The sequence below is a fragment of the Neoarius graeffei genome, chromosome 17, assembly GCF_027579695.1.
Source record: "Neoarius graeffei isolate fNeoGra1 chromosome 17, fNeoGra1.pri, whole genome shotgun sequence".
Lineage (NCBI taxonomy): Eukaryota > Metazoa > Chordata > Actinopteri > Siluriformes > Ariidae > Neoarius > Neoarius graeffei.
Genome location: NC_083585.1, coordinates 9,912,822 through 9,937,029, shown reverse-complemented (window position 1 = coordinate 9,937,029; position 24,208 = coordinate 9,912,822). Strand labels below are relative to the sequence as shown.

General features: G+C 43.5%; 1 protein-coding gene across 1 annotated transcript in view; it reads right to left on the bottom strand.

Moving 5' to 3' along the window:
* Positions 1–24,208, bottom strand: part of LOC132901361 (bridge-like lipid transfer protein family member 2) — an 81,276-nt gene that overhangs the window by 19,187 nt on the left and 37,881 nt on the right. Inside the window, exons 23-34 of the mRNA XM_060943690.1 lie at positions 14,735–14,834; positions 13,420–13,619; positions 10,387–10,684; positions 10,148–10,305; positions 9,841–10,047; positions 9,603–9,702; positions 6,168–6,350; positions 5,946–6,067; positions 5,710–5,865; positions 5,158–5,279; positions 2,985–3,165; positions 2,068–2,154 (exon numbers count right to left, since the gene is read on the bottom strand). Coding sequence (XP_060799673.1) covers positions 2,068–2,154; positions 2,985–3,165; positions 5,158–5,279; positions 5,710–5,865; positions 5,946–6,067; positions 6,168–6,350; positions 9,603–9,702; positions 9,841–10,047; positions 10,148–10,305; positions 10,387–10,684; positions 13,420–13,619; positions 14,735–14,834 — 1,914 coding nt within the window. The remainder of the gene's footprint in view (positions 1–2,067; positions 2,155–2,984; positions 3,166–5,157; positions 5,280–5,709; positions 5,866–5,945; positions 6,068–6,167; positions 6,351–9,602; positions 9,703–9,840; positions 10,048–10,147; positions 10,306–10,386; positions 10,685–13,419; positions 13,620–14,734; positions 14,835–24,208) is intronic.

Below are 24,208 nucleotides of genomic sequence, written 5' to 3'. Positions count from 1 at the left end.
AGGATGGCAGAGATCATCCAAACGCAATGCAGAACGGGACACTGAGTCTTGAAAACAGCTCACGGAATCATATTTTCTGATTTTTTCCAGAACTCTATATTACATCTGGAGACGGAAAAACATTTTTAGTATGCGGAGAAAGCTGTGTTACGATGAGTGCGATTTAAAGAGGCTTTAGGGTGTTTTTTTTGGTAACTGTGATTTGGTGGTCTGCGAGTCGCGTTTTTATGACGTAAGACGCAAGGGGCGGGGCTGTTACGTTTGAACCGAACGCGCGACACGGAAGATGTTTCCGTGGGCTGAAACAAAACAGAAAAAAATGTCAAGTCAGTTTGAATAAAGTCATTTTTTGTTGAACATAAGGATCTATAAACGCGTGTTTTGGGTAAGAGAAATCATTTTTATGTGAAACTATTGGTGGGATTGTCAAAATTATAACGTAATATGTGTTGATCTCGGTTGTATTCAGAGAACCAGTTAGTTGTGTGTGTGTGTGTGTGTGTGTGTGTGTGTGTGAGAGAGAGAGAGAGAGAGAGAGAGAGAGTGAGTGAGTGAGTGAGTGAGTGAGTGAGAGTGAGATTCTCTCTCTCTCACTCACACACACACTCACTCTCTCTCACACACACACTCTCACACCATGAATTTGGCAGCACTGAAGGAAAGGAGGGCTGAATTTGGTGTGCTGCTGGTAATAGGGCAGAGGTGGTGAAGGATAGCATGGCGTGAAAGAGGTACATGGCAGAGCAGCATAAACGTGCCCTTGAACGGCTTGTTTGGGCCAAAAGGTCTAAAAATGATAAACTGGTCTGCTGAAGAAAGTTTCCAGTGTCACACTTCAAAAATTACTTTCTTAAATTAAAATTTTACTTTTTACACTTTTCCTTCCTTAATGGTAATGTAATGAGGTGTCAGATGCAAAACTGAAAGTTGCAAAGCTAAAAATGAATAAATCTTGTCCTTGTTTTAAATGTTGTCTTTTCCCTTTATTTTCCCTGATCGCGCGCTGTTTAAGGGGGCCGGGGGGTTACCGGTGGTTTGTCACCTTTTCAACCCTCATGAGTTTGCAGGTATGGGAATGACCTGACCGCGAGTAGAACTCGTGATCTCCTAATAACCACTAGGCCAACTTGCAGTTGGAGCCATAAGCATCAAAATTAAAACCATAAAAAAGGCTTAAAATATTTCACTTTATATGTAATTGACAAATTATATCAAAGTTTACCTTTTTGAATTAAATTATGAAAAAAATGAACTTTTTCACAATATTCTTATTTTTTGAGGTGCACTAGTATACTATATGGCCAAAAGTTTGGGGACACCTTACCATCACACCCAAATGTGCGCTTTTAAAATCCCATTTTAGATTTAGTCCCCTGCTGCTGTATTAATAACCTCTACTCTTCTGAGAAGGCTTTCCACTAGATTTTAGTGTGTGACTGTGGGGATTTGTGTTCATTCAGCCATAAGATCATTAGTAGGATCATGCACTGATGTCGGGTGAGGAGGCCTGGTGTACAGTCAGCATTCCAGTTCTTCCACTCCAACCTTGGCAAATCATGTCTTCATGGAGCTCGCTTTGTACACAGGGGCATTGTGATGCTGGAACAGGTTTGGGGCCCCTTAGTTCCAGTGAAGGGAAACTAATACTACAGCAGACAAAGGCATCCTATACAATTTTGTGCTTCCAACTTTGTGGCAATCGTTTAGGGAAGAATCACATATGGGTGTGATGATCTGGTGTTCACAAACTTTTGGCTATATAGTACATCTTCTACAGTTGAAATGGGAAAGATGGCTGGCGAACATACTCAATACCATACGTACCCTCACATGCTGCACAAGAGAGACCAAGTAGAAAAGTTATAGGACTTAGAAAATAGCACCAATAATCTGAGCCAACAATAAACGTTACAGTAAAGTGATATTCAAACATTTTCCAGAGATCATTACCATGACAACCAAGTCTTACTGTCACAGACACGCAACTAGTCTAGTTCTCCGTGTCCAAAAGCTTCACTGGAAAGAATTAATTTGTTTTCATTTGTGAATAAATGCATACTGCAGTACCTTGTAAGCAGCATTGGGAAGCAGGTTATTCATCGTAAACCAGCCAAGTTCCAAAAGATGTTCTGCTGTGTCATCAGATTTGTTCAGCTGTAGGAAAAGCAGAAATAAATTAAACTACTTTCACCTCACAGTGAAACTATTTATACTTTATATTCAAAGAAAAGCACATTTTTGAACTTGCAGTGATGCCTGACTATACAAATATATCAGCATGATCGCTGAGCACTAATGAGAGCAAAATTTATGCTTTTGGTTGGCTTGCTATTTAGTTTGGTTTCCATTCACACCACACACAATTAAACAAACCAAAACAAGTAAAACAAATCAGACAGAGACAAAACAGTCCCTGAGGTACATGTAGGGCTGAAAACATTCTCTCTCTCGCTCAGTGCTCAGAAAAACAACAAAACAAATCCTTTGCCAAGTCTACACAGAAAGAGCATGGAGAACACAGAGCCGCCGTTAATACAAAGTTAGATAATTACTAAAATTATATGTGGAGCAGGCCAGAAAATATACCTAAATATGCCAATAATATACTCCAACATATGAATGTGGATTAACGGTGATAATCAATGTGAGAAATTATTTTTTATTGCAAACTTAGAATTCGTTACAATTAGCCAGTAATGTCATTTGTCCATAAATTTTTCCTCAGGGTACTTTTGCATATAGAGCATTAGTCTGTCTGAATCAAACCTCGACGCATTTTTCTCTTTTAGAACACTCGAGTACAAATCAAAACAGCCAGTCTGAGAGCATCTCAGCAAGGTGGTAAGAAAGTGATTCAACCCTGAACTGGCCCAACTGGAGGAAGTTTTTATTACAAACTTTATGTTTTGCAACCCAAAACGTTCTACATCCACGTAGTATGGTTTGGGTTGAGGCCTACAATTTTCTGGAGACACCAAGCTCACCTTGCTGTACATGAACCTCTGCAGCTCGAGCTCAGCGATGCCCAGCTGGCCATCCTCCTCTGTGAGACACCAGCGTGCCTGAGCAAAATAAATTTCAGTACGACGCACCACACTCACATCTTCTGGAGGTTTTCGCAGTTCCAGCTTATTCGCTCGCTGCAGCTGGAAGTCCTTAAAACATCTGGGAAGACAGAGCTTATTTATGCCAACTTTCCAATATAACCACCTAACTATGCAAATACAGTTCCAGCAAGGCCAATTCTTACTTCTTCTATACAGTGAATACATTCTGGTTTGAGATCAAAATAAATAGACTATAGATTAAATACTGATTAAAATTTCAGCTTTTATTTTCTTATATCTAGATGTTTTAAAGAACCTAGAGCATGGCACCTTTTGTTTGAAACCACCCATTGCTCAAGTGATCAAAAAATATTGGAACATGTGTGACAGGCGTTTGTTGTTGCCCAGGCGTGCCCTGTTAGATTGAATGTTTAAACAATTAACAGCTATGAATGTCTGCTCTTGGTTTGAGTCCTAAGTTTTTCCTGTGAAGACGGCTTTTGTTGTTAAAAATCTCATCTCATCATCTCTAGCCGCTTTATCCTGTTCTACAGGGTCGCAGGCAAGCTGGAGCCTATCCCAGCTGACTACGGGCGAAAGGCGGGGTACACCCTGGACAAGTCGTCAGGTCATCACAGGGCTGACACATAGACACAGACAACCATTCACACTCACATTCACACCTACGGTCAATTTAGAGTCACCAGTTAACCTAACCTGCATGTCTTTGGACTGTGGGGGAAACCGGAGCACCCGGAGGAAACCCACGCGGACACGGGGAGAACATGCAAACTCCGCACAGAAAGGCCCTCGCCGGCCCCGGGGCTCGAACCCGGACCTTCTTGCTGTGAGGCGACAGCGCTAACCACGACTCCACCGTGCCGCCCATTGTTAAAAATAAGGGGGAAAAAAAAAAAAAATCAACTAACATCAAGACCAGAGAGTTGTCTATGGGAGAAAAGCAAGTCAAACAACCAGTGCCACTGCACATGCATCGCCAGTAAAACAATTTAGGATGTCCTGAAAAGGAAAGAAACCACTGGTGTACTAACAACCAGACATGGAACAGGTCAGTCAAGAAAAACAGCAGCAGCTGATGATAGAAACCTTGCGAGAGCTGTGAGAAAAACCCTAAAACAACAGGTCACCAACAACTGTGACGGTATCACAATCCACCGTTCAAAGAAGACTTTGGGAGCAGAAATACAGAGGCCGTACCACAAGATGCAAACCACTCATCAGCTGTAAGAGTCAGAAGGTCACACTGGAATTCACAAAGAAATACAAAAGATGAACCACAAAAATTCTGGTCATCAAGATTAACCTCTATCGAAGTGATGGAAAGACCAAAGTGTGGAGAAAGAAAGGAGCTGCTCATGACCCAAAACATACAACACACACTCATCAGTGAAGCATGGTGGAGAGGTAGTGTCCACCATGGGCTTGCGTGGCTGCTTCTGGAATGAGCTCACTAATCTTTGTTGATGATTTAACTCATGATGGTAGCAGCAGAATGAATTCAGAAGTCTATAGAAATGCTCTCTGTGAATCAACAGAGAAATGCATCCAATGTAATTGGGATGAACTTCATCATGCAGTAAGACAAAGACTCCAAACACACTGCCAACACAACAAAGGATTTCATCAGGGGGAAAACGGGGGAACGTTTTAGACTGTCCAAGTCAAACACCAGACCTTAAACCAACTGAACATGTAGTTCACCTCCTGAAGAGGAGCCTGAAGGGAGAAATCCCCCAAAACAAACAACAATGAAAAGACCCTGTGGTACAAGCCTGGAAAAGCATCACAAAAGAAGAATGCAACAGTTTGAGGTCACTGGGTTGCCCACATGATGCAGTGAATGCAAGCAAGAGATCTGCAACCAAGTTTTATTTCCAATACTTTTTCTGATCCAAAGTCTTGTTCATCTTTTGATCTCAAACCCAAATATCTTCAGTCTTGAGCAAAAACAAAAGAATTGGCCTTGCCATTCCAATACTTTTGGAGGGGACTGTGTGTTAGTCTGTTTATCATCAGCTTATTGTCTTAAAGTCAGTCACTACCGCCATCATTTATTTCAGCTGCTGATAATGAACCAATGCACACCCACCTGATGAGGATGTTGAGCTCCTCACTCTTCATTTGCAGGTCTGTCTTCTCTTGATTGAGCTGGTTCTGCAGGCGCAGATTGATGTCCGACAGCTCATCTCCTCTTAGTTCCTCAGGCTGGGACTGCAGGAGTCCAAGCAAAGTGTGAAAACATGCAAACTTATGGAGGAAAAGCTCTAAAGCTGTGTCAATTTGGAGCATTACCCGAGCATTACCTAATCATGTAAAACCAGCTTCTCATGTAGCTGCTAAAACCGCTTTTTAAACAGGGTTAAAAAGACAAAAACTACTTCTAATATTGATATGACACAGTGCTATGTCATAAACTGTAATATTATCATACCAAATCTCATAACATTTAACTTTAGCATATACAATATTCTACTCCTGTATAGTCCAGATAATTCAGTGACACTCAAACCTGGCCTTAGGAACCACCACAGCTAAATCAACCAACACTGAACATACAGTACAAGACCAATCTGGGTAACACCGAGTTAGTTCCACCCAAGAACACAAACATCTGAAGGGCTGGCAGATTTTAGACCCGAACCCTTATGTTGGAGTAGATCTGCTTCTCCAGTCGACGGATCTGGGCCACATGCTGGCGAACGGCTTCCTGTAGGTGCAGAATGCTGCTGCGTTGCTCTTCAGGATTGCTGGAGATCTCCAGCTGGAAGCGCACACGCTGCTTCTTTTCACTGTGCTCCTGTGAGTCAAAGTGCATTTTTAGAAAGCCTCTCTCTTTAAACCCAGCAGCCTTTCAGACTACTCACAAAAGCGTCTAACCTTGCGTCTGGGTTCCACATGTAGCAGAAGGTTGTTGACGATGTCCAGAATCATGGCGTACTGCACTGGGTTGGTGGAGATCTCCAGATCATTATGAATAAGAGTGAAGGTGTCTACTGCACCTGGCAGGCAAAAGAGGACTTGATTTAAGTACCAGCACAATAGAACACAGAATTTTAGTGATGGTTTTCTGTGTGATTGTGAGAAAATTGTTGGCCCTACCAGCCTGCTTCTTCAGCAGGTCCTCTTTTTCATGGCGGTCACGTATTTCTGGAGGTTTGATCTGTGTAGCTAGCTCTGGGTCAATATCATGACTGTAGCCGATGTAGTACATGCGGCAGCTGCAACGTGAGATGATGCGCTGGACCTGCTGAGTCTCCTGCACATGTGACGGCTGGTTCCAGTCTAATGCATACAGAATATATCCACACATTTTCTCACTCTCCCTGGCACACATTAACAAAATGCAACTCAAACGTTAACAAGCTGCTGTGAAACACCGTTCCTCGCATCTGTGCTGGCATGACGGAAGTTACTGTTGTGAAACTCAACTTAAAATGTCACTCGCACCAATAAACCTCACATAAACATGTAAAATCAATGATTCCCAAAAAAAAGTATAGCAGTTAACTACTTTCTACTGTTCAGTGGTTTGTCGGCCTTAAAATTTCCATTTAATCTTATTTCAGTTTAAATTAAATCACTTACACTAGATTGCCAAAAATTTGTGGACACCTGACCACTCACACCCATGTGTGTTTGTTGAGCATCCCCTTACAGTTTCTGTTCCGCTTTGCTGTTATACTAAACTCCACTTCCTGGGAAGACTAGATTATGGAGCGTGGCTGTGGGGATTTATACTCAGGGGAGGAGCCCTGGGGTGCAGTCAGCATTCAAGTTCAGCCCAAATGTGTTCACTGGGGTTGACATCATGGTTCCTTGTAGGCCAAACAAGTTCTTCTTCTCCAATCTTGGCAAATCATGTCTTCATAGAACGTGTTTGAGCTCCTTAGTTCCAGTGAAGGGAAACTGTAATGCTATAGCATACATTCCAGTCTAGACACCTGGACGTTGTTTCAACAGTTTAGGGAAGGCTGACATACGAGTGTGATGGTCAGGTGTCCACAAACTTTTGGCATTTTTAATGCATAATGTGTTTTTGTTTCTTCAAACAGCACAGGGTCCCATATCATCATTGTCTGCCAGCTTAGTAGTCTAATGGACTCCAAGCAGGGCCGGCTCTAGGTCTTTGGCTGCCCTAGGCGAGATTGAGTTTTGGCGCCCCCCCCCAAGAAAAAAAAAACCTCTAATAACATCTAAATAACACTTTAATCTAATCACTCTATTCTATTACTATTAAACAATGTACGGTGCATGGACAATAAACAAGAAGTCATTTTTATCTTTTTCATTATTGTTATTATTGTTATCATTATTCACATAAAGTGTCACAAAGTAAAATGACCACACAAATTCAATACATATCTCCATATAATGGGCAAAAGCTCTTCCGCACCCTGTTCAAAGTGTAGTGCATGGACAATAAACAAGAAATTATTTTTAGTTTCTTTTTTTGCTATTAAAAGTTAAGTCATCTCTGAAGAATTAACAAATTAAATGAATAAAAAATTCTACAATTCTAAACTGTGCAAACTTAAGCACCCTGTTAGGACATCAATGGGCTGTATTTTCAAACAAAAGTGCTATTATGGGTACTTTGTTATTGAAGTAACATTACAATGGGACTCGTCTGGTCTTCCTAATGGCAAATTCCTTGATAATATCATCAAATGATATTTCTCTTGAGATCTCTCGGTTGATGCTCATCAGAGCAAGCCCATTCAGACGTTCTTGACTCATTGTTGACCTTAAGTATGTCTTCAGCAGTTTTAATTTTGAAAAGCTTCTTTCAGCAGAAGCTACTGTCACAGGTAGTGTAACAGCAGAGGTAAGGAGCGCGTATTTCTACATCCCCAGCCCCATCAGAGGTGTTGTAAAAAAGGTTTTCAACCTTTCATGAGCCAGGGCGCACTTTTTTCAATGAAAAAATCTCAAGGCACATCACCAATAGAAAATGTTGACTGAAACTAAAACGCTGTTGCCAATATTTACAATATACAGTCATTCTATAATTTTCCACGGTACACTTGGTGATCTCTCACGGCACACTAGTGTTCCGCGGTACTAGAGTTCGGCAGCACAGTGGTTGAAAACACTGTACACCACTGATGCACTTGGTAACATCTCCATTCAATAACTCCATCCCTCCTTTTGGTGGGGTTTTGGTCGCCCTTGGCGCCCCTGGGCACACTTTGTGCTCTAGGCAATTGCCTGGGTCGCCTATAGCAATTGCCGGCGCTGGTAAAGAGAACACATCTGAGTGCTTGTTTCGTTTCCCTGCAGTCTTGACGCACTGAAATTGTTTCTTGTTTTCAACGCGTTTATTATATTTTCCTCCAGGAAGCTCTTCGCAACATGGTTGCTTGAATGAGCTGCTAAACTGTCATTTTAATGAGAACACAGATCAACAAAGCAACTTTGTTTTATTTAAAAAAAAAAAAGTGCCAGGCACCATTGGAATATCTCGCTGCGAAACGTGTTCGGTGCATAAAAGACCTTTACTTCAGCCCAGACTGCTCAACGACACCGACAGACTGCTCCAAGTGCAGCCATATTCAAAACAAGCAACAGATCTGTGTCAGTTATCTACGTTATGCAAAAACACTCTTTAGCCAACAACACTTAGGCTATTACATGGCCAAAACAGAGAATAGCCGCGGATGCGCACTTGCACGCCCGAAGACACACTATAGACAGGGCGAACCACTGTTGAGCGCTTATTATTTCATGATTAAGAACCACCACACCCCACCCCATGCCGCTTTTTTTTTTTTTACAAATCGCACCCTGACTACCGTATTTTCTGGACTATAAGCCGCTACTTTTTTCCTAGGTTTTGAACCATGCGGCTTATACAAAGGTGCGGCTATTCTGTGGATTTTTCTTCCACCGCTAGGGGCGCTCTAACCGGAAGTAGAATCAAAAATAAGATAGACGAAAAATCAATGCAAAGAAGAATTAGCAGATCTTTAGCAGATAGAACACGCACGACAAATTACTAACTGGTAATTATTTTCAAATCCAGCGAAGATGATTAAAGTGACTTGTGGTTTCAAACACAGGAGAAATGAAGGTAAATAAATACCGGTTATTTTCTCTTGGTTCTGTTCCGTTTTAATCAGCAAAGTTGCTGCCGTGTTAAAAGGCACTGTTCGGAAAGAATCTGTTCAGGTACATACATGTACATTTACAGTACAAAATCGTTCTGTACATGCAGTAAATATCTAATTTTTCAACATAGATATCTGCGGCTTATAGCCCGGTGCGGCTTGTATATCTTTTTTTTATTTATTTTTTTTAAATAGAGTGGATGCGGCTTATATACAGGTGCGCTCTATAGTCCAGAAAATACGGTACATGCTTTGCTGTACAATTAAAGTAAGCTAAGACATTATAATGCTGACTCATTTTCAGAATAGTGGAAGTCATAATTTTTCTCCCCCCGTTTCTGCGCCCCTGGATGGACGCAGCGCCCTTAGCATTTGCCTATATTGCCTATGCTACGAGCCGGCTCTGACTCCAAGAACAGCAGTGTACCTGTGGTAGTGCTGACCATGCCGCCCACAGCCTGCCCACTCTCCATCAGCTCCTGCACAGAGTCCAGGGTCCGTTGCCTGTGCTCCTCAATGTTTTTCACCTGCACATTCACAAAACAGGACACGCCTCCATTTAATTCAAATGCTGTCTGTATTAAGCGTTAGAAACAGTATTACATGGAAAGTGTCACTTTGGAGTCAGTCACTCTTATACAGCTGGGGCAGGGAAATGAACTCACCTCAAGCCACAGTTGTCCATCCTCCTGTTCTGAAGGATTGGGCTCCATGGTGGCAAAATACTGCATACAGTCCAGTGAGCAGGCCCAAGTGGTCTTCTGCTTCAGCGTATCATTGTACCAAGCTGGATGATGCTCACACTGCAGCAGCTGAGCCTTTGCAGCTGAAACGAGCACACACCCTGCTGTCTCAGTGCCTCTCAGCATCATCTAAACATAAACAATCAGAAAGGACAATACGATACGATTCAGACAGAATCCAAACAAGAAGAAATCAGTTTCCATACAAAAGTGAAGATTTGTCCTCTACCTGACAGTTAACGAGCTCAATGCACCAGTTATGGTTGTATACATCGTCTGTTTGGCACGCGGCGATTCCGCTCAGCTGGTCGCTCACTCCAGCATCCTCTTCAGAAAACACCACAAACTTATCGGTCTCCTCAATCAGCTTCTGCAGCATGGACGTGCCTGGAAACCACAACCACACGCATTCAGCCATAATGTTTCCATAATATGTTCAATTTAAATGACAACTGGAAAACTGCGCACCTTCATTCTGGCTCTTCTCTGTGCGACTGGCAGTAGGCACAACAGGGGTGGAAGGAGCAGCGTTAGGGGTGTAAGTGGACATGGAGCGTTTAAGCTTCTTAGCTTGAAGTTGCGTGTCGATCCGCAGGCCCTTCAGTGCCTCTGTGGACAGGTTCCTCTTCAGTACGGCTGCCTTCTTGTAACCATCATACAGACCGAAAGCAATGTTCCTGTTGGTGGGAGTCCATGAGGCACGCAGATCCACCAAACACAACTTGTGCGTATAGGAGGCGTTGCACTCGTCCTTTGAACTGACTTCCTGTTGGAAACAAACATGAGAACGCCATAATTCTTAAAAATTATATTAGTTAATATTAACCATTAACTAATTGGTTAATATTTTATCATCACACAAAAGGTTTACACAATACACAAAGCATCCATTTAAAGAAAAAAAAAAAAGTCAAATTATTGTTGGTCAAGAACAATTCAACAAATGCTTGACTGGCAATATTGCAAATAACAAGACTTCCAAATTTTGAAGCTAATGCACTGCGATGGATCTGGACCCTATCCCAGTAACACGGAGAACAGCAGGAGGAACCTGAAGCACCCTGAGGAAACCCACAGTCATTAGGAAAACATGTGAAACTCTGCACAGACAGGAAGTGGAACTCCGGATCAGACTGAGCTGTTGTCCCACCATGCCTCACCACATTTATTTTAATCCATATTAAAATAAAAGAGTTACATTTGCTGAAGCACAATCTTAAAAGATAAGATAAGAATGAGCTAGAAATTGTATAATGTCATAACCATGCAGTTTTATTTAAATGATTTAGACCAGGGGTTTTCAAAGTGTGGGAGAATCAGCCCCCCCCTCAGAGAGCAAATAAACAACAGCGCCCCCCTTACAATTTTTGTTGTTGCTATACTTAATGTTCCATTCGTATTTTTAAAAAATGGTTGTTGTACACATTTTTATTTTTTTCTTTTACACATTTTAAACATCTGTGCTTTTTAAAACATCTTTTTTTTTTTTTTTTTTTTACACATTTTAAACATCTCATAGCATCGTTAGCTAGCACCTCGTGGCAGTGGCGCATCTTCAGATCCAGTCCATGAAAATCCAAACTTTAAATAATCGTGGTCAGACTTCCTTCTTTTTCAGTCCCCCCAGGATTTCGTGGGCTTTTTTTGTGATTGTTGCAGGGGTTTTTCCAAAAAATTGCAATGAAAGTTGCGGTGGTTTTTTAGGTTTTTGTTGCAATTACATTGTGGGAGGAAGTGAAGAAATTGTTGCGATTTTCTCTTTTTGTGATTAAAATTGAGTGATATGTTAAATATTAAGTTATTACTGAAAAACTGTTGATTAAAAAACAAAGACACTGAGAAATGGTCCTATAAACAACTTTGCCAATATAAAAGATTACCAGGACTACAGAAATGCAGAAAAATAGGCTTTACTTATCCAAATGCACCTGTTGGTTCAAAAGTTAAAGTGCAGAGAACCTCACAGCACAACATGAAGTTACCTTCAAATATAATATAAATGCCTCAGCTTTCATGTAAGAAAAAAAACTATTAATACTAGTACTGTGTGCAGGCAGTCTCTCCTGAAGACTAAATTAAACAATAATTATAAACTAATAAAATAAATGGCTCAGGCTCCATAGAAGAAAAAAACCCAATTTGAACAGAATCTCACAGTATGATGCTGAAGCTGCCTAAACAATGGAAAATAAAATACCATTTTGGCAAAAAATGTTGGCATCCATTAATTTCTTGTATTAAGTAAAAAAAAATAAAGTGCGCCCAGTCCTTCACTGTAAACATCACACATTTTCAGTAACAGAATTTAAGCCGATATAAACACTGACTCACACACACTGTTGCCAGATACTGCTGACGTTTTCCAGTCCAAAATATGTTCAAAACCTGCCAAAATGTACTTGAAACCACCCAATCTGGCAACACTGCGCACATGCTGCTTCTCTTGAACGTATACACGGAAGTAAGGCGGAAGTTAGTTTGTCGACGTCACCTCAAGACGACGCCAACGATTGGTCAAATTTGCGGGAAAGTTGCGGTGATTGGATATAATTGCAACACCGCCCTGAATTTGCAGGGATTGGTTGAATTTGCAAATCGCAACATCATGAAATCCTGGAGGGTTTGGTTTTTTGCTTGGCCAAGACTCTGTCTCCTCACTCACTGTAGCTTTAGGTACTAAAAATCGGTCCATTTTTGGCCCTTTTCCACTACCCTTTTTCAGCTCGCTTCAGCCCGACACGGCTCGTGTTTCGACTACCTCAGAGCAGCACGACTCAGCTCGCTTCAGCCCTACTCAGCCCCCAAAACTCGCACGGTTTTGGAGTAGGGCTGAAGCGAGCCGAGCCAAACCGAGCCGAGTGGGGCTAGGGGCGTGAGGAGACACTCCCCTGTGCACTGATTGGTGAGGAGGAGTGTCCTCACATGCCCACACACGCCCCGCGAGCACGCTGGGATCTGTAAACACCGTAAACCCGGAAGAAGAATTACGAGAATTTCTGAAGCCTTATGCGCCTCGCCTCATCTATACGCTCTTGCCAGTATCTGTTGGCGTTGTCGGTGACAACAAGCCACAGCACCAAGACCAGCAACACTAACGACTCCATGTTTATTGTTTACTATCCGGGTCGTGAGACTACCGCTTAAAAGGTCACTGATGTCACTGTTTGCGCCACCTAACGACATCACGTGACGTCCACCCACTTTCGCTAACTCCACCCAATGTGTCCACCCACTTCCAGCCAGCACGGTTCAGCGCGGTTGTAGTCGAAATGCAACTCCAACAGCCCCGCTCAGCTCGACTCAGCACGGCACGGCTCAGCCCGACTCAGCCGCATTGGTAGTGGAAAAGTGGCATTTGTCTCTGGCAAAGGCTAGCTGCGCCCCCCCCCCCCGAAGAACTCTGGCGCCCCCTGGGGGGGGGGCGCGCGCCCCACACTTTGAAAAGCCCTGATTTAGACTGTTCTAAATGACTTGAACGGAGTTGTGAATGTGTGTTCTCACCTCCTCCACGCGGTTGCTTTGTCTCTGATAGCTGAGTGAAGACAGACTGAGTAAATGGGTCTTCTTCACCTGTGCGTTGATCTGGTGGTCGGCCGTCTCGTCTGAACTGGAGGACATGAGGTGAACGGTGACAAAGGACAAATCGCTCACCATCTGAGTCACGTTCCACTCTGAGATCAGCCTCCTCATCACTGTGCCCGCTGCAGCCACACAAACACACAGACATTCACACACTGCAGGCACAAGGCATCTGGGGAATAATTAACAGTTATTTCATGAAATCGAGTCGTTCATGAGCTGACGGCTGACGAGGCACGTAGCAGAGTTGTCTATAATCCATGTACGACGAGATTGAGTGGAATAACTGTTCTATCCACATTCACTGGATTTTAAGAAACAGAGCATTTTTAGTTTTTGCAAATTCGATAAATAAACTTTATACAAAACGTCCGACAAAATCATTTCTGCTTCAAATGTAAACAAACTGGTGAAATGACAGGAGAAATTTGTGAAATGCGATAATTCTTGGAGGAAAAAAAAGGGACACGTTCTTACCATCAAATACTTTTATTCCATATTTTGTTGCCGTTTTGTTTTTTTATATTTCGTCCTCGGTTGGTTCAGCAACACACTCCGCCATTTCGTTTTTCTCTACTCACGGTATATGAGCTGATATCTTAGTCGTAGCCAATCAGAGCGCGGGATTGCTCATATCCAGTGGATGTGGATAGAATAATCCTGGATACATCACTGGACTGCTGTAACTCACTCTGGCAGGTTTTTCCCCTGCGTGGTCTGAACCTTGCAAGTGATCAGGAATACAGCTGCCAGACTCGTGGCAGATTGAAAACCTCACCCGATTGTTGTGTTGTCTCTCTTCTGGCTACCTGTAGCTGCTCATGTCAGATTTAAAGCTTTGATGTTCACCTCTAAAGCTAAAACAGACCTATATTTCAAGGTACAAAGAAGACATGCATCAATCTCCTCCGTCCTGGGTACTCCGGTGGTGAACTTCTCCTGATAGAACAACTGAGTCACGGGCTGCTTTCAACCAAGACTGAAAACCTCTTGAAGGACTCAAATGAGCATGAATTAAATTAAATTTAATAATTATTTTAAAAACCCTTGACTTGTGTGTTTTTCATGCTGTACTCACTCATCTCTAACAGGGTTTTAGTTTGATGGTACTCTCATATCCTGACCTACTGTACTAGCACAATGATGGCTTTCATGCTATAAAGCACTTCTATAAGTTGCTCTGGAAAAGGGCATCTGATGAATGCTGCAGATGTAAAGGTAATGTGTTCATTCTCACCCTGCGGTATCAGCCTCTGTGCTCCTCTGGTGAAGATATGACCCTTACTGCACTCCAGCTGAATTCCCCTCTGCTGAGCAAAAGATGCCCAATAATGAACCTGCAAATAGCAGAAAAATCATTAAGGATTACTCTCAAGAGTAAATCATTGACTCAAGTCTTAAAATCCTCTGCTGTCTGGCTAACGGGCCAGCGTTCAATTTAACGCCTCATTTTAATTAATTTGATTTTTTCTTTTTAATTATCATCATAGTTATCTACACGTTACTTATTTTTGTCTAGATTTAGTTGACAAAATGACACCTTTAAATCAACTAAAAACTGAACATTCGATCACATGGCTACAATATGGAGCATGTCCATCAGGAAGTGTGTTCATTTAATAATGTTACTCTAACGAGCATATTTATTATGCCACAATACACTTATGAGTCACTTAATTTCACCGACTACTCATCAGGCCCGTTAGTGTTCCATTAGCCCAAGACGACACACTACAAAAAGCATTTTTTCCCCCGAATCGCTTTATTACCAAAGAAGTAAAAGTATATACACTCATCAGCCACACACCTGCAGCAGTTTGGTGCAGGTCTCTAATCAGCCGATCCCTCGACAGCAGCACGATGCATCAAATCACACAGATACAAATCAAGAGCTTCAGTTAATGTTCACAATGTTCAAAACTGTGATCTCAAAGTGTCACTTTCACTGTGGTATGGGTGTTGGTTTGAGCCAGATGGACTAGTTTGAGTATTTCAGAAACTCCTCATCTCCTGGGGTTTTCCACACACAACAGTCTCTAGAGCAGGGGTGTCAAACATACGGCCCGTGGGCCGGATCTGGCCTGCTAGATAGTTTAATCCAGCCCCAGACTTGTAGAGAAAAAATTTCTAAGGATGTCCAAAAAAAAACAAAAAAAAAAACTCTAGCCCATTCCTGTGACGACTTATGAATTTTTAAAGAAATAACCAAAATGCTCAATTCAGCCGCAAGGGGCAGCCAAAAAAAGCAGCACTGACATAAGAGATCAGGAAATAAACAGCACATTTTAGCAACGTGCCCAGATATGCTGTCTGATTCCATGAATGGCAGTCTTGCCTCACTACTATTAAGTTGCTATCAAAATTATCATCAAGAGTGATACCACCATTACCAAAATGTCTTTGTCAAAAAGAAGAAAAGTTGACGTAGAGTGCAGAGTTTTCCAGGAAAAATGGACTGAGTGTTATTTATTCACAGAGGTGAATACAAAATCAGTGTGCTTGGTATGTAATCAACAGGTTGCAGTGCTCAAAGAGTATAATATTCAGCGCCTCTATGAGACTTATCATAAAGAAAAATTTCACAATTTGTATGGACAATTAAGAAAAGAGAACATAAACGAATCGTTAGCTGGTCTGAAGAAACAGCAGTCTGCATTTACTCGCAGCCGTGAGGTCAGTGATGGAGCAGTGAAAGCGAGCTACCTTACTGCAAACGAGTTGGTGCAAGCATCCAAGCCATTTTCTGATGGTGAACTCGTGAAAAAAATGCATGCTGAAGGCTGCAGAAGTCGTGTGCCCTGAAAAGCAATCTGCCTTTGCCAACATTAGTGTGGGGAGTTGGTTCAGGTTGTCAGATGTGAAAATGTATTCACTCAGCTGTATAAAAATAAACCAGTTGTTTGAGAGTGAAATGCATTTTATTTCAAATCCATTGGCCTCTCTGTGAATAAACGTGCAATCATCTAGATCCCTTGTGATCAGTGATTCTGTAGGCTACAAATGTAGGCTGAAGCATAAAGCATAGCCTACTGAAAAAACAATGCTAAAGATTTGGAGTCGACAAAGGTTATTTTGCAATTATTTTACTGGTCCGGCCCACTTGAGATCAGATGGGCTGTATGTGGCCCCTGAACCAAAATGAGTTTGACACCCCTGCTCTAGGGACCCTTCCCACATGACGTCACAACAAATGCGGGTGCCATTTTGGACATGAACTACCAGTAGTCTACCACAGCCAACACCGAGGAACGATGGCGAAGCATCGAAAGGAATATAGCCATCAAAGAAAGTTTTTACTTTCAGCAAGACATCCATCATGCCATTATATTGCTGTGCACCTGGATGTAGTAACCATCAACACACAAGGCAAGATTTATCATTTTATCGGATCCCGACAGATGCTGACCGACGGAGAAGATGGATGGTCTCTAAAATATTGGCAAAATGATGTTTATTGACATAGCAATCGTGTGTAACGGGAAGCATTTGCATATCCGAAGTGTTGTGTTTACATCAAAGATAAAATAAACCGATATGACAACGACTGCTGCTGCCAGGTTGGGGACACAAACTAGTAGAAAGGAAGTGTGCCAACAGACTTCCTTTGTGGTCGATTCTGCTTTAAGGTAAGATGCATTTAATTATTCGTCTGCTGTGGGTTTGGAATCGGTAGCCTGACCGAGTCGTTCATGTTTGTGGTGCCATTTGTTTGTTGACGCGTGTTGAAATGGAAGATTGGTTGTTGACATGATTTCCAGTGATGCTTTGGTGCTGCTGTGGATCAGATGTGTTGAGTAGCCTGACTGCTTTTTTTTTCTTGCGTGTGGTATCATTGTTGACGCGAGGTTGTTTTTTGAACATGCCAATGCGGACACGATTTCCCCTGATGAGTTATGACTTCAGACGCAATGCGTGTGTGGAGGTGTGGAGTCCGCGCGATATGTGCGTAAGATAGGCTTCTCATGTGTTTGGAGATCCGCGCTCTGAGACAAGCGCAAGTGCAAGCACCCCCCCCAAGGGGAAAAAAGGGACCCCCCGAAAATATCGGCATAGTTCGAACACTGGGTTGGAGAAAGTAATGGCAAATAGTGAGTACACAAACCATAGAAGGTAAACTGTACACAGCGCCAGGGCAGTGTGATGGTATGTCTACTTTTAGATTGTGTTAGCTCATCAATGAACACACTCGTCACTCGACGAGTTTCACGTCTTTACGCCGGATACTTAAATGCAGGGGTGATAGCGTTCCGGCGCCGCGCCGGATTTCCGGCGTACCGTGGCTGGGGAAAAAAAAAAAAAAATCTAGTTCGCCCATCATTCTGAGATGCGCAGATAGACAGTAAAGGGAATTCGGAATTCCCTTTACTGTCTATCTGCGCATCTCAGAATGACACAGGACAAGGGGCGAACTAGATTTTTTTTTTTCCCCCCAGCCACGGTACGCCGGAAATCCGGCGCGGCGCCGGAACGCTATCACCCCTGTAAATGTGTGTTAGGTATTATTGTTGCAGTCTAAGCAGTCATTGTAGCAGCTAGATGAGCGAGAACCGAAAGGGTCTGTGCCATAAACCGTTATTTCTTCATGTCCAAAATGGCAGTCGCGTTTACGAAGGTCACGTGAGTGGGAAGGGTCAAGAGTTTACACAGAATGGTGCAAAAAATAAAACACACCGAGTGAGCGACAGTTCTGTGGGTGGAAACAAACACCTTGTTGAGAGGTCAGAGGAAAATGGACAGATTGGTTTGAGCTGCCAGGAAGGACAGAGTAACTCATATAACCACTCTTTACAACCACAGTGAGCAGAAAAGCAACAGCAGACCACCACATTGGGTTCCACTCCTGCAGCCAAGAACAAGAATCTTAGAATCAACAACAAGTTCCGATTAAAGTGGCCGATGAGTGTATATGCTGATCAGAGCAGCAATGCATGTCTTGATTAATTAGGGCCCGAGCACCGTTCGGTGCGAGACCCTATTGTTTTTCGAAGGATTATTATTCTTATTCTGCCACGTTTGGCCTTATTTGAGTCATTTCCCATGCACGAAAACTCATGAAATTCGATACACACATCAGTCAGTCATTGTCCTCGCTACTCAGCCACAGACTTCTGGCCCCGGGCGTGGCCCAGGGACTTTATAGCGCCCCTTTTCCATTTCCCATTGAAATGAATGGGTTTTACCATTCATTTGAATGGATGTCATAAGGCCATTTGGAGTGAAATTACTCATGGTCAGTTTTACCGTACTCCTCCTAGACGGTTCATCAGATTCATGCCAAACTTGGCAAACATGATGCCAAGATATTGCTGAAGTTGAATTGCTAAGGGATTTTTGATATGTTGTAATATGTTGAAATATTATAACACATAATATGCAAAGATATTGATGAATGTTGAACTTGATATCTTGTAATATGATTCAGATACTCATTAGCCGTTATGGGCCTGTCTGGTACAGCGCCACCAACTGGCCAAGGAAAGAATAGGGTTTTGAATATGTGTGCTTTGACACATGATAAATTCATGAGATTCATGTGAAATTTGCTATACGTGATGCCAAGATGTCGCTGATATTAAATTGCGAAGGGATTTTTGATAGCTTGTAATATGTTGAAATGGCCTTATGATTTTAACATCTTGCCACATAAACAGGAAACGTGTCAGAAAGCCACAGTGCATTGACTGTATGGTCAGACACTTCTTACTTCAATAGATAGATAACCTGACGCCCAGTGGGCCTGCCTGTTATAGCACCACCATCTGGCCAAGCAGGAAATGTACCAGACATTGGCAATGCCTTGATCTGACACTTTACAAAATATTGTGTATTATGATCGTGATGATATTCACATGTGTAATTCAGATGCCTAGCACAGCGCCACCATCTGGCCAAGCAGGAAATGGGGGGGAAAAAAATGTTCAATTCATTGATGGATTGATCTGAAACTTTACAAAATATTGGATATCATGAGTCTGATGATATAACAATACAATTCTGTGCACACTCATACACAGTCATATGCATATTTATGCATAACACATACACTCTCATATGCACTCACATGCACACTCAACATCTATGAGCACTCTCTCTCTCCCTCTGACAAACAGACACACACACACAATAATAGCGGAGCTCCAGTGGAGCACCATACCTAAGAAAAAATGGTAAACCCATCGAGTCAATTTTTTGTTGGCCAGTGTTAGTAATTACCAGTCATACACACCGCCTAGTGGCCAGTGTTAGTAATTACCAGTCATACACACTGCCTAGTGGCCAGTTAGTAATTACCAGTCATACACACCGCCTAGTGGCCAGTGTTAGTAATTACAGTCATACACACCGCCTAGTGGCCAGTGTTAGTAATTACCAGTCATACACGCCGCCTAGTGGCCAGTGTTAGTAATTACCAGTCATACACACCGCCTAGTGGCCAGTGTTAGTAATTACCAGTCATACACGCCGCCTGGTGGCCAGTGTTAGTAATTACCAGTCATACACACTGCCTAGTGGCCAGTTAGTAATTACCAGTCATACACACCGCCTAGTGGCCAGTGCTAGTAATTACCAGTCATACACACCGCCTAGTGGCCAGTGTTAGTAATTACCAGTCATACACGCCGCCTAGTGGCCAGTGTTAGTAGTGGCCAGTGTTAGTAGTGGCCAGTGTTAGTAGTGGCCAGTCATACACACCGCCTAGTGGCCAGTGCTAGTAATTACCAGTCATACACACCGCCTAGTGGCCAGTGTTCGTAATTACCAGTCATACACACCGCCTAGTGGCCAGTGTTAGTAATTACCACTCATACACCGCCTAGTGGCCAGTGTTAGTAATTACCACTCATACACCGCCTAGTGGCCAGTCTTAGTAATTACCACTCATACACCGCCTAGTGGCCAGTCTTAGTAATTACCAGTCATACACACCGCCTAGTGGCCAGTGCTAGTAATTACTACTCATACACACCGCCTAGTGGCCAGTGTTAGTAATTACCACTCATACACCGCCTAGTGGCCAGTCTTAGTAATTACCAGTAATACACACCGCCTAGTGGCCAGTGCTAGTAATTACCACTCATACACACCGCCTAGTGGCCAGTGTTCGTAATTACCAGTCATACATACCGCCGAGTGGCATACACCGCCTAGTGGCCAGTGCTAGTAATTACCAGTCATACACACCGCCTAGTGGCCAGTGCTAGTAATTACCAGTCATACACACCGCCTAGTGGCCAGTGCTAGTAATTACTACTCATACACACCGCCTAGTGGCCAGTGTTAGTAATTACCAGTCATACACACCGCCTAGTGGCATACACCGCCTAGTGGCCAGTGCTAGTAATTACAAGTCATACACACCGCCTAGTGGCCAGTGCTAGTAATTACCAGTCATACACACCGCCTAGTGGCCAGTGCTAGTAATTACCAGTCATACACACCGCCTAGTGGCCAGTGTTAGTAATTACCACTCATACACACCGCCTAGTGGCCAGTGCTAGTAATTACCAGTCATACACACCGCCTAGTGGCCAGTGTTAGTAATTACCACTCATACACCGCCTAGTGGCCAGTGTTAGTAATTACCAGTCATACACCCCGCCTAGTGGCCAGTGCTAGTAATTACCAGTCATACACACCGCCTAGTGGCCAGTGCTAGTAATTACCACTCATACACACCGCCTAGTGGCCAGTGTTCGTAATTACCAGTCATACATACCGCCGAGTGGCATACACCGCCTAGTGGCCAGTGCTAGTAATTACCAGTCATACACACCGCCTAGTGTCCAGTGCTAGTAATTACCAGTCATACACACCGCCTAGTGGCCAGTGCTAGTAATTACCAGTCATACACACCGCCTAGTGGCCAGTGCTAGTAATTACCAGTCATACACGCCGCCTAGTGGCCAGTGTTAGTAGTGGCCAGTGTTAGTAGTGGCCAGTCATACACACCGCCAAGTGGCCAGTGTTAGTAATTACCAGTCATACACACCGCCTAGTGGCCAGTGCTAGTAATTACCAGTCATACACACTGCCTAGTGGCCAGTGTTCGTAATTACCAGTCATACACACCGCCTAGTGGCCAGTGTTAGTAATTACCACTCATACACCGCCTAGTGGCCAGTGTTAGTAATTACCACTCATACACCGCCTAGTGGCCAGTCTTAGTAATTACCAGTCATACACACCGCCTAGTGGCCAGTGCTAGTAATTACTACTCATACACCGCCAAGTGGCCAGTGTTAGTAATTACCAGTCATACACACCGCCTAGTGGCCAGTGCTAGTAATTACTACTCATACACACCGCCTAGTGGCCAGTGTTAGTAATTACCAGTCATACACACCACCTAGTGGCCAGTGCTAGTAATTACCACTCATACACCGCCTAGTGGCCAGTGTTAGTAATTACCAGTCATACACACCGCCTAGTGGCCAGTGCTAGTAATTACTACTCATACACACCGCCTAGTGGCCAGTGTTAGTAATTACCAGTCATACACCACCTAGTGGCCAGTGCTAGTAATTACCACTCATACACCGCCTAGTGGCCAGTGCTAGTAATTACCAGTCATACACACCGCCTAGTGGCCAGTGTTAGTAATTACCAGTCATACACACCGCCTAGTGGCATACACCGCCTAGTGGCCAGTGCTAGTAATTACCAGTCATACACACCGCCTAGTGGCCAGTGCTAGTAATTACCAGTCATAAACACCGCCTAGTGGCCAGTGTTAGTAATTACCAGTCATACACACCGCCTAGTGGCCAGTGTTAGTAATTACCACTCATACACACCGCCTAGTGGCCAGTGTTAGTAATTACCACTCATACACCGCCTAGTGGCCAGTGTTAGTAATTACCACTCATACACCGCCTAGTGGCCAGTGTTAGTAATTACCACTCATACACACCGCCTAGTGGCCAGTGTTAGTAATTACCACTCATACACCGCCTAGTGGCCAGTGTTAGTAATTACCACTCATACACCGCCTAGTGGCCAGTCTTAGTAATTACTAGTCATACACCGCCTAGTGGCCAGTGCTAGTAATTACCACTCATACACACCGCCTAGTGGCCAGTGCTAGTAATTACCAGTCATACACACCGCCTAGTGGCCAGTGTTAGTAATTACCACTCATACACCGCCTAGTGGCCAGTGTTAGTAATTACCAGTCATAACCGCCGCCTAGTGGCCAGTGCTAGTAATTGCGAGTCATACACACCGCCTAGTGGCCAGTGTTAGTAATTACCAGTCATACACACTGCCTAGTGGCCAGTGTTAGTAATTACCAGTCATACACGCCGCCTAGTGGCAAGTGTTAGTAATTACCAGTCATACACGCCGCCTAGTGGCCAGTGTTAGTAGTGGCCAGTGTTAGTAATTACCAGTCATACACCCCGCCTAGTGGCCAGTGCTAGTAATTACCAGTCATACACACCGCCTAGTGGCCAGTGTTAGTAATTACCACTCATACACACCGCCTAGTGGCCAGTGTTAGTAATTACCACTCACACACCGCCTAGTGGCCAGTGTTAGTAATTACCACTCACACCGCCTAGTGGCCAATGTTAGTAATTACGACTCATACACAACCTAGTGGCCAGTGTTAGTAATTACCAGTCATACATACCGCCTAGTGGCCAGTGCTAGTAATTACCACTCATACACACCGCCTAGTGGCCAGTGCTAGTAATTACCACTCATACACCGCCTAGTGGCCAGTGCTAGTAATTGCCACTCATACACGCCGCCTAGTGGCCAGTGCTAGTAATTACCAGTCATACACGCCGCCTAGTGGCCAGTGCTAGTAATTACGAGTCATACACACTGCCTAGTGGCCAGTGTTAGTAATTACCAGTCATACACACCGCCTAGTGGCCAGTGTTAGTAATTACCACTGATACACCGCCTAGTGGCCAGTGTTAGTAATTACCATAGTGGCCAGTGTTAGTAATTACGAGTCATACACACCGCCTAGTGGCCAGTGCTAGTAATTACCAGTCATACACACTGCCTAGTGGCCAGTGTTAGTAATTACCACTCATACACCACCTAGTGGCCAGTGTTAGTAATTACCAGTTATACACACCGCCTAGTGGCCAGTGTTAGTAATTACCAGTCATACACACCGCCTAGTGGCCAGTGTTAGTAATTACCAGTCATACACACCGCCTTGTGACCAGTGTTATTAATTACCACTCATACACCGCCTAGTGGCCAGTGTTATTAATTACCACTCATACACCGCCTAGTGGCCAGTGTTAGTAATTACCAGTCATACACACCTCCTAGTGGCCAGTGTTAGTAATTACCAGTCATACACACCGCCTAGTGGCCAGTGTTAGTAATTACCAGTCATACAAATCGCCTAGTGGCCAGTGCTAGTAATTACCAGTCATACACACCGCGCCTAGTGGCCAGTGTTAGTAATTACCAGTCATACACGCCGCCTAGTGGCCAGTGTTAGTAATTACCAGTCATACACGCCGCCTAGTGGCCAGTGCTAGTAATTGCCAGTCATACACGCCGCCTAGTGGCCAGTGCTAGTAATTACCAGTCATACACGCCACCTAGTGGCCAGTGCTAGTAATTACCAGTCATACACACCGCCTAGTGGCCAGTGTTAGTAATTACCAGTCATACAAACCGCCTAGTGGCCAGTGCTAGTAATTACCAGTCATACACACCGCGCCTAGTGGCCAGTGTTAGT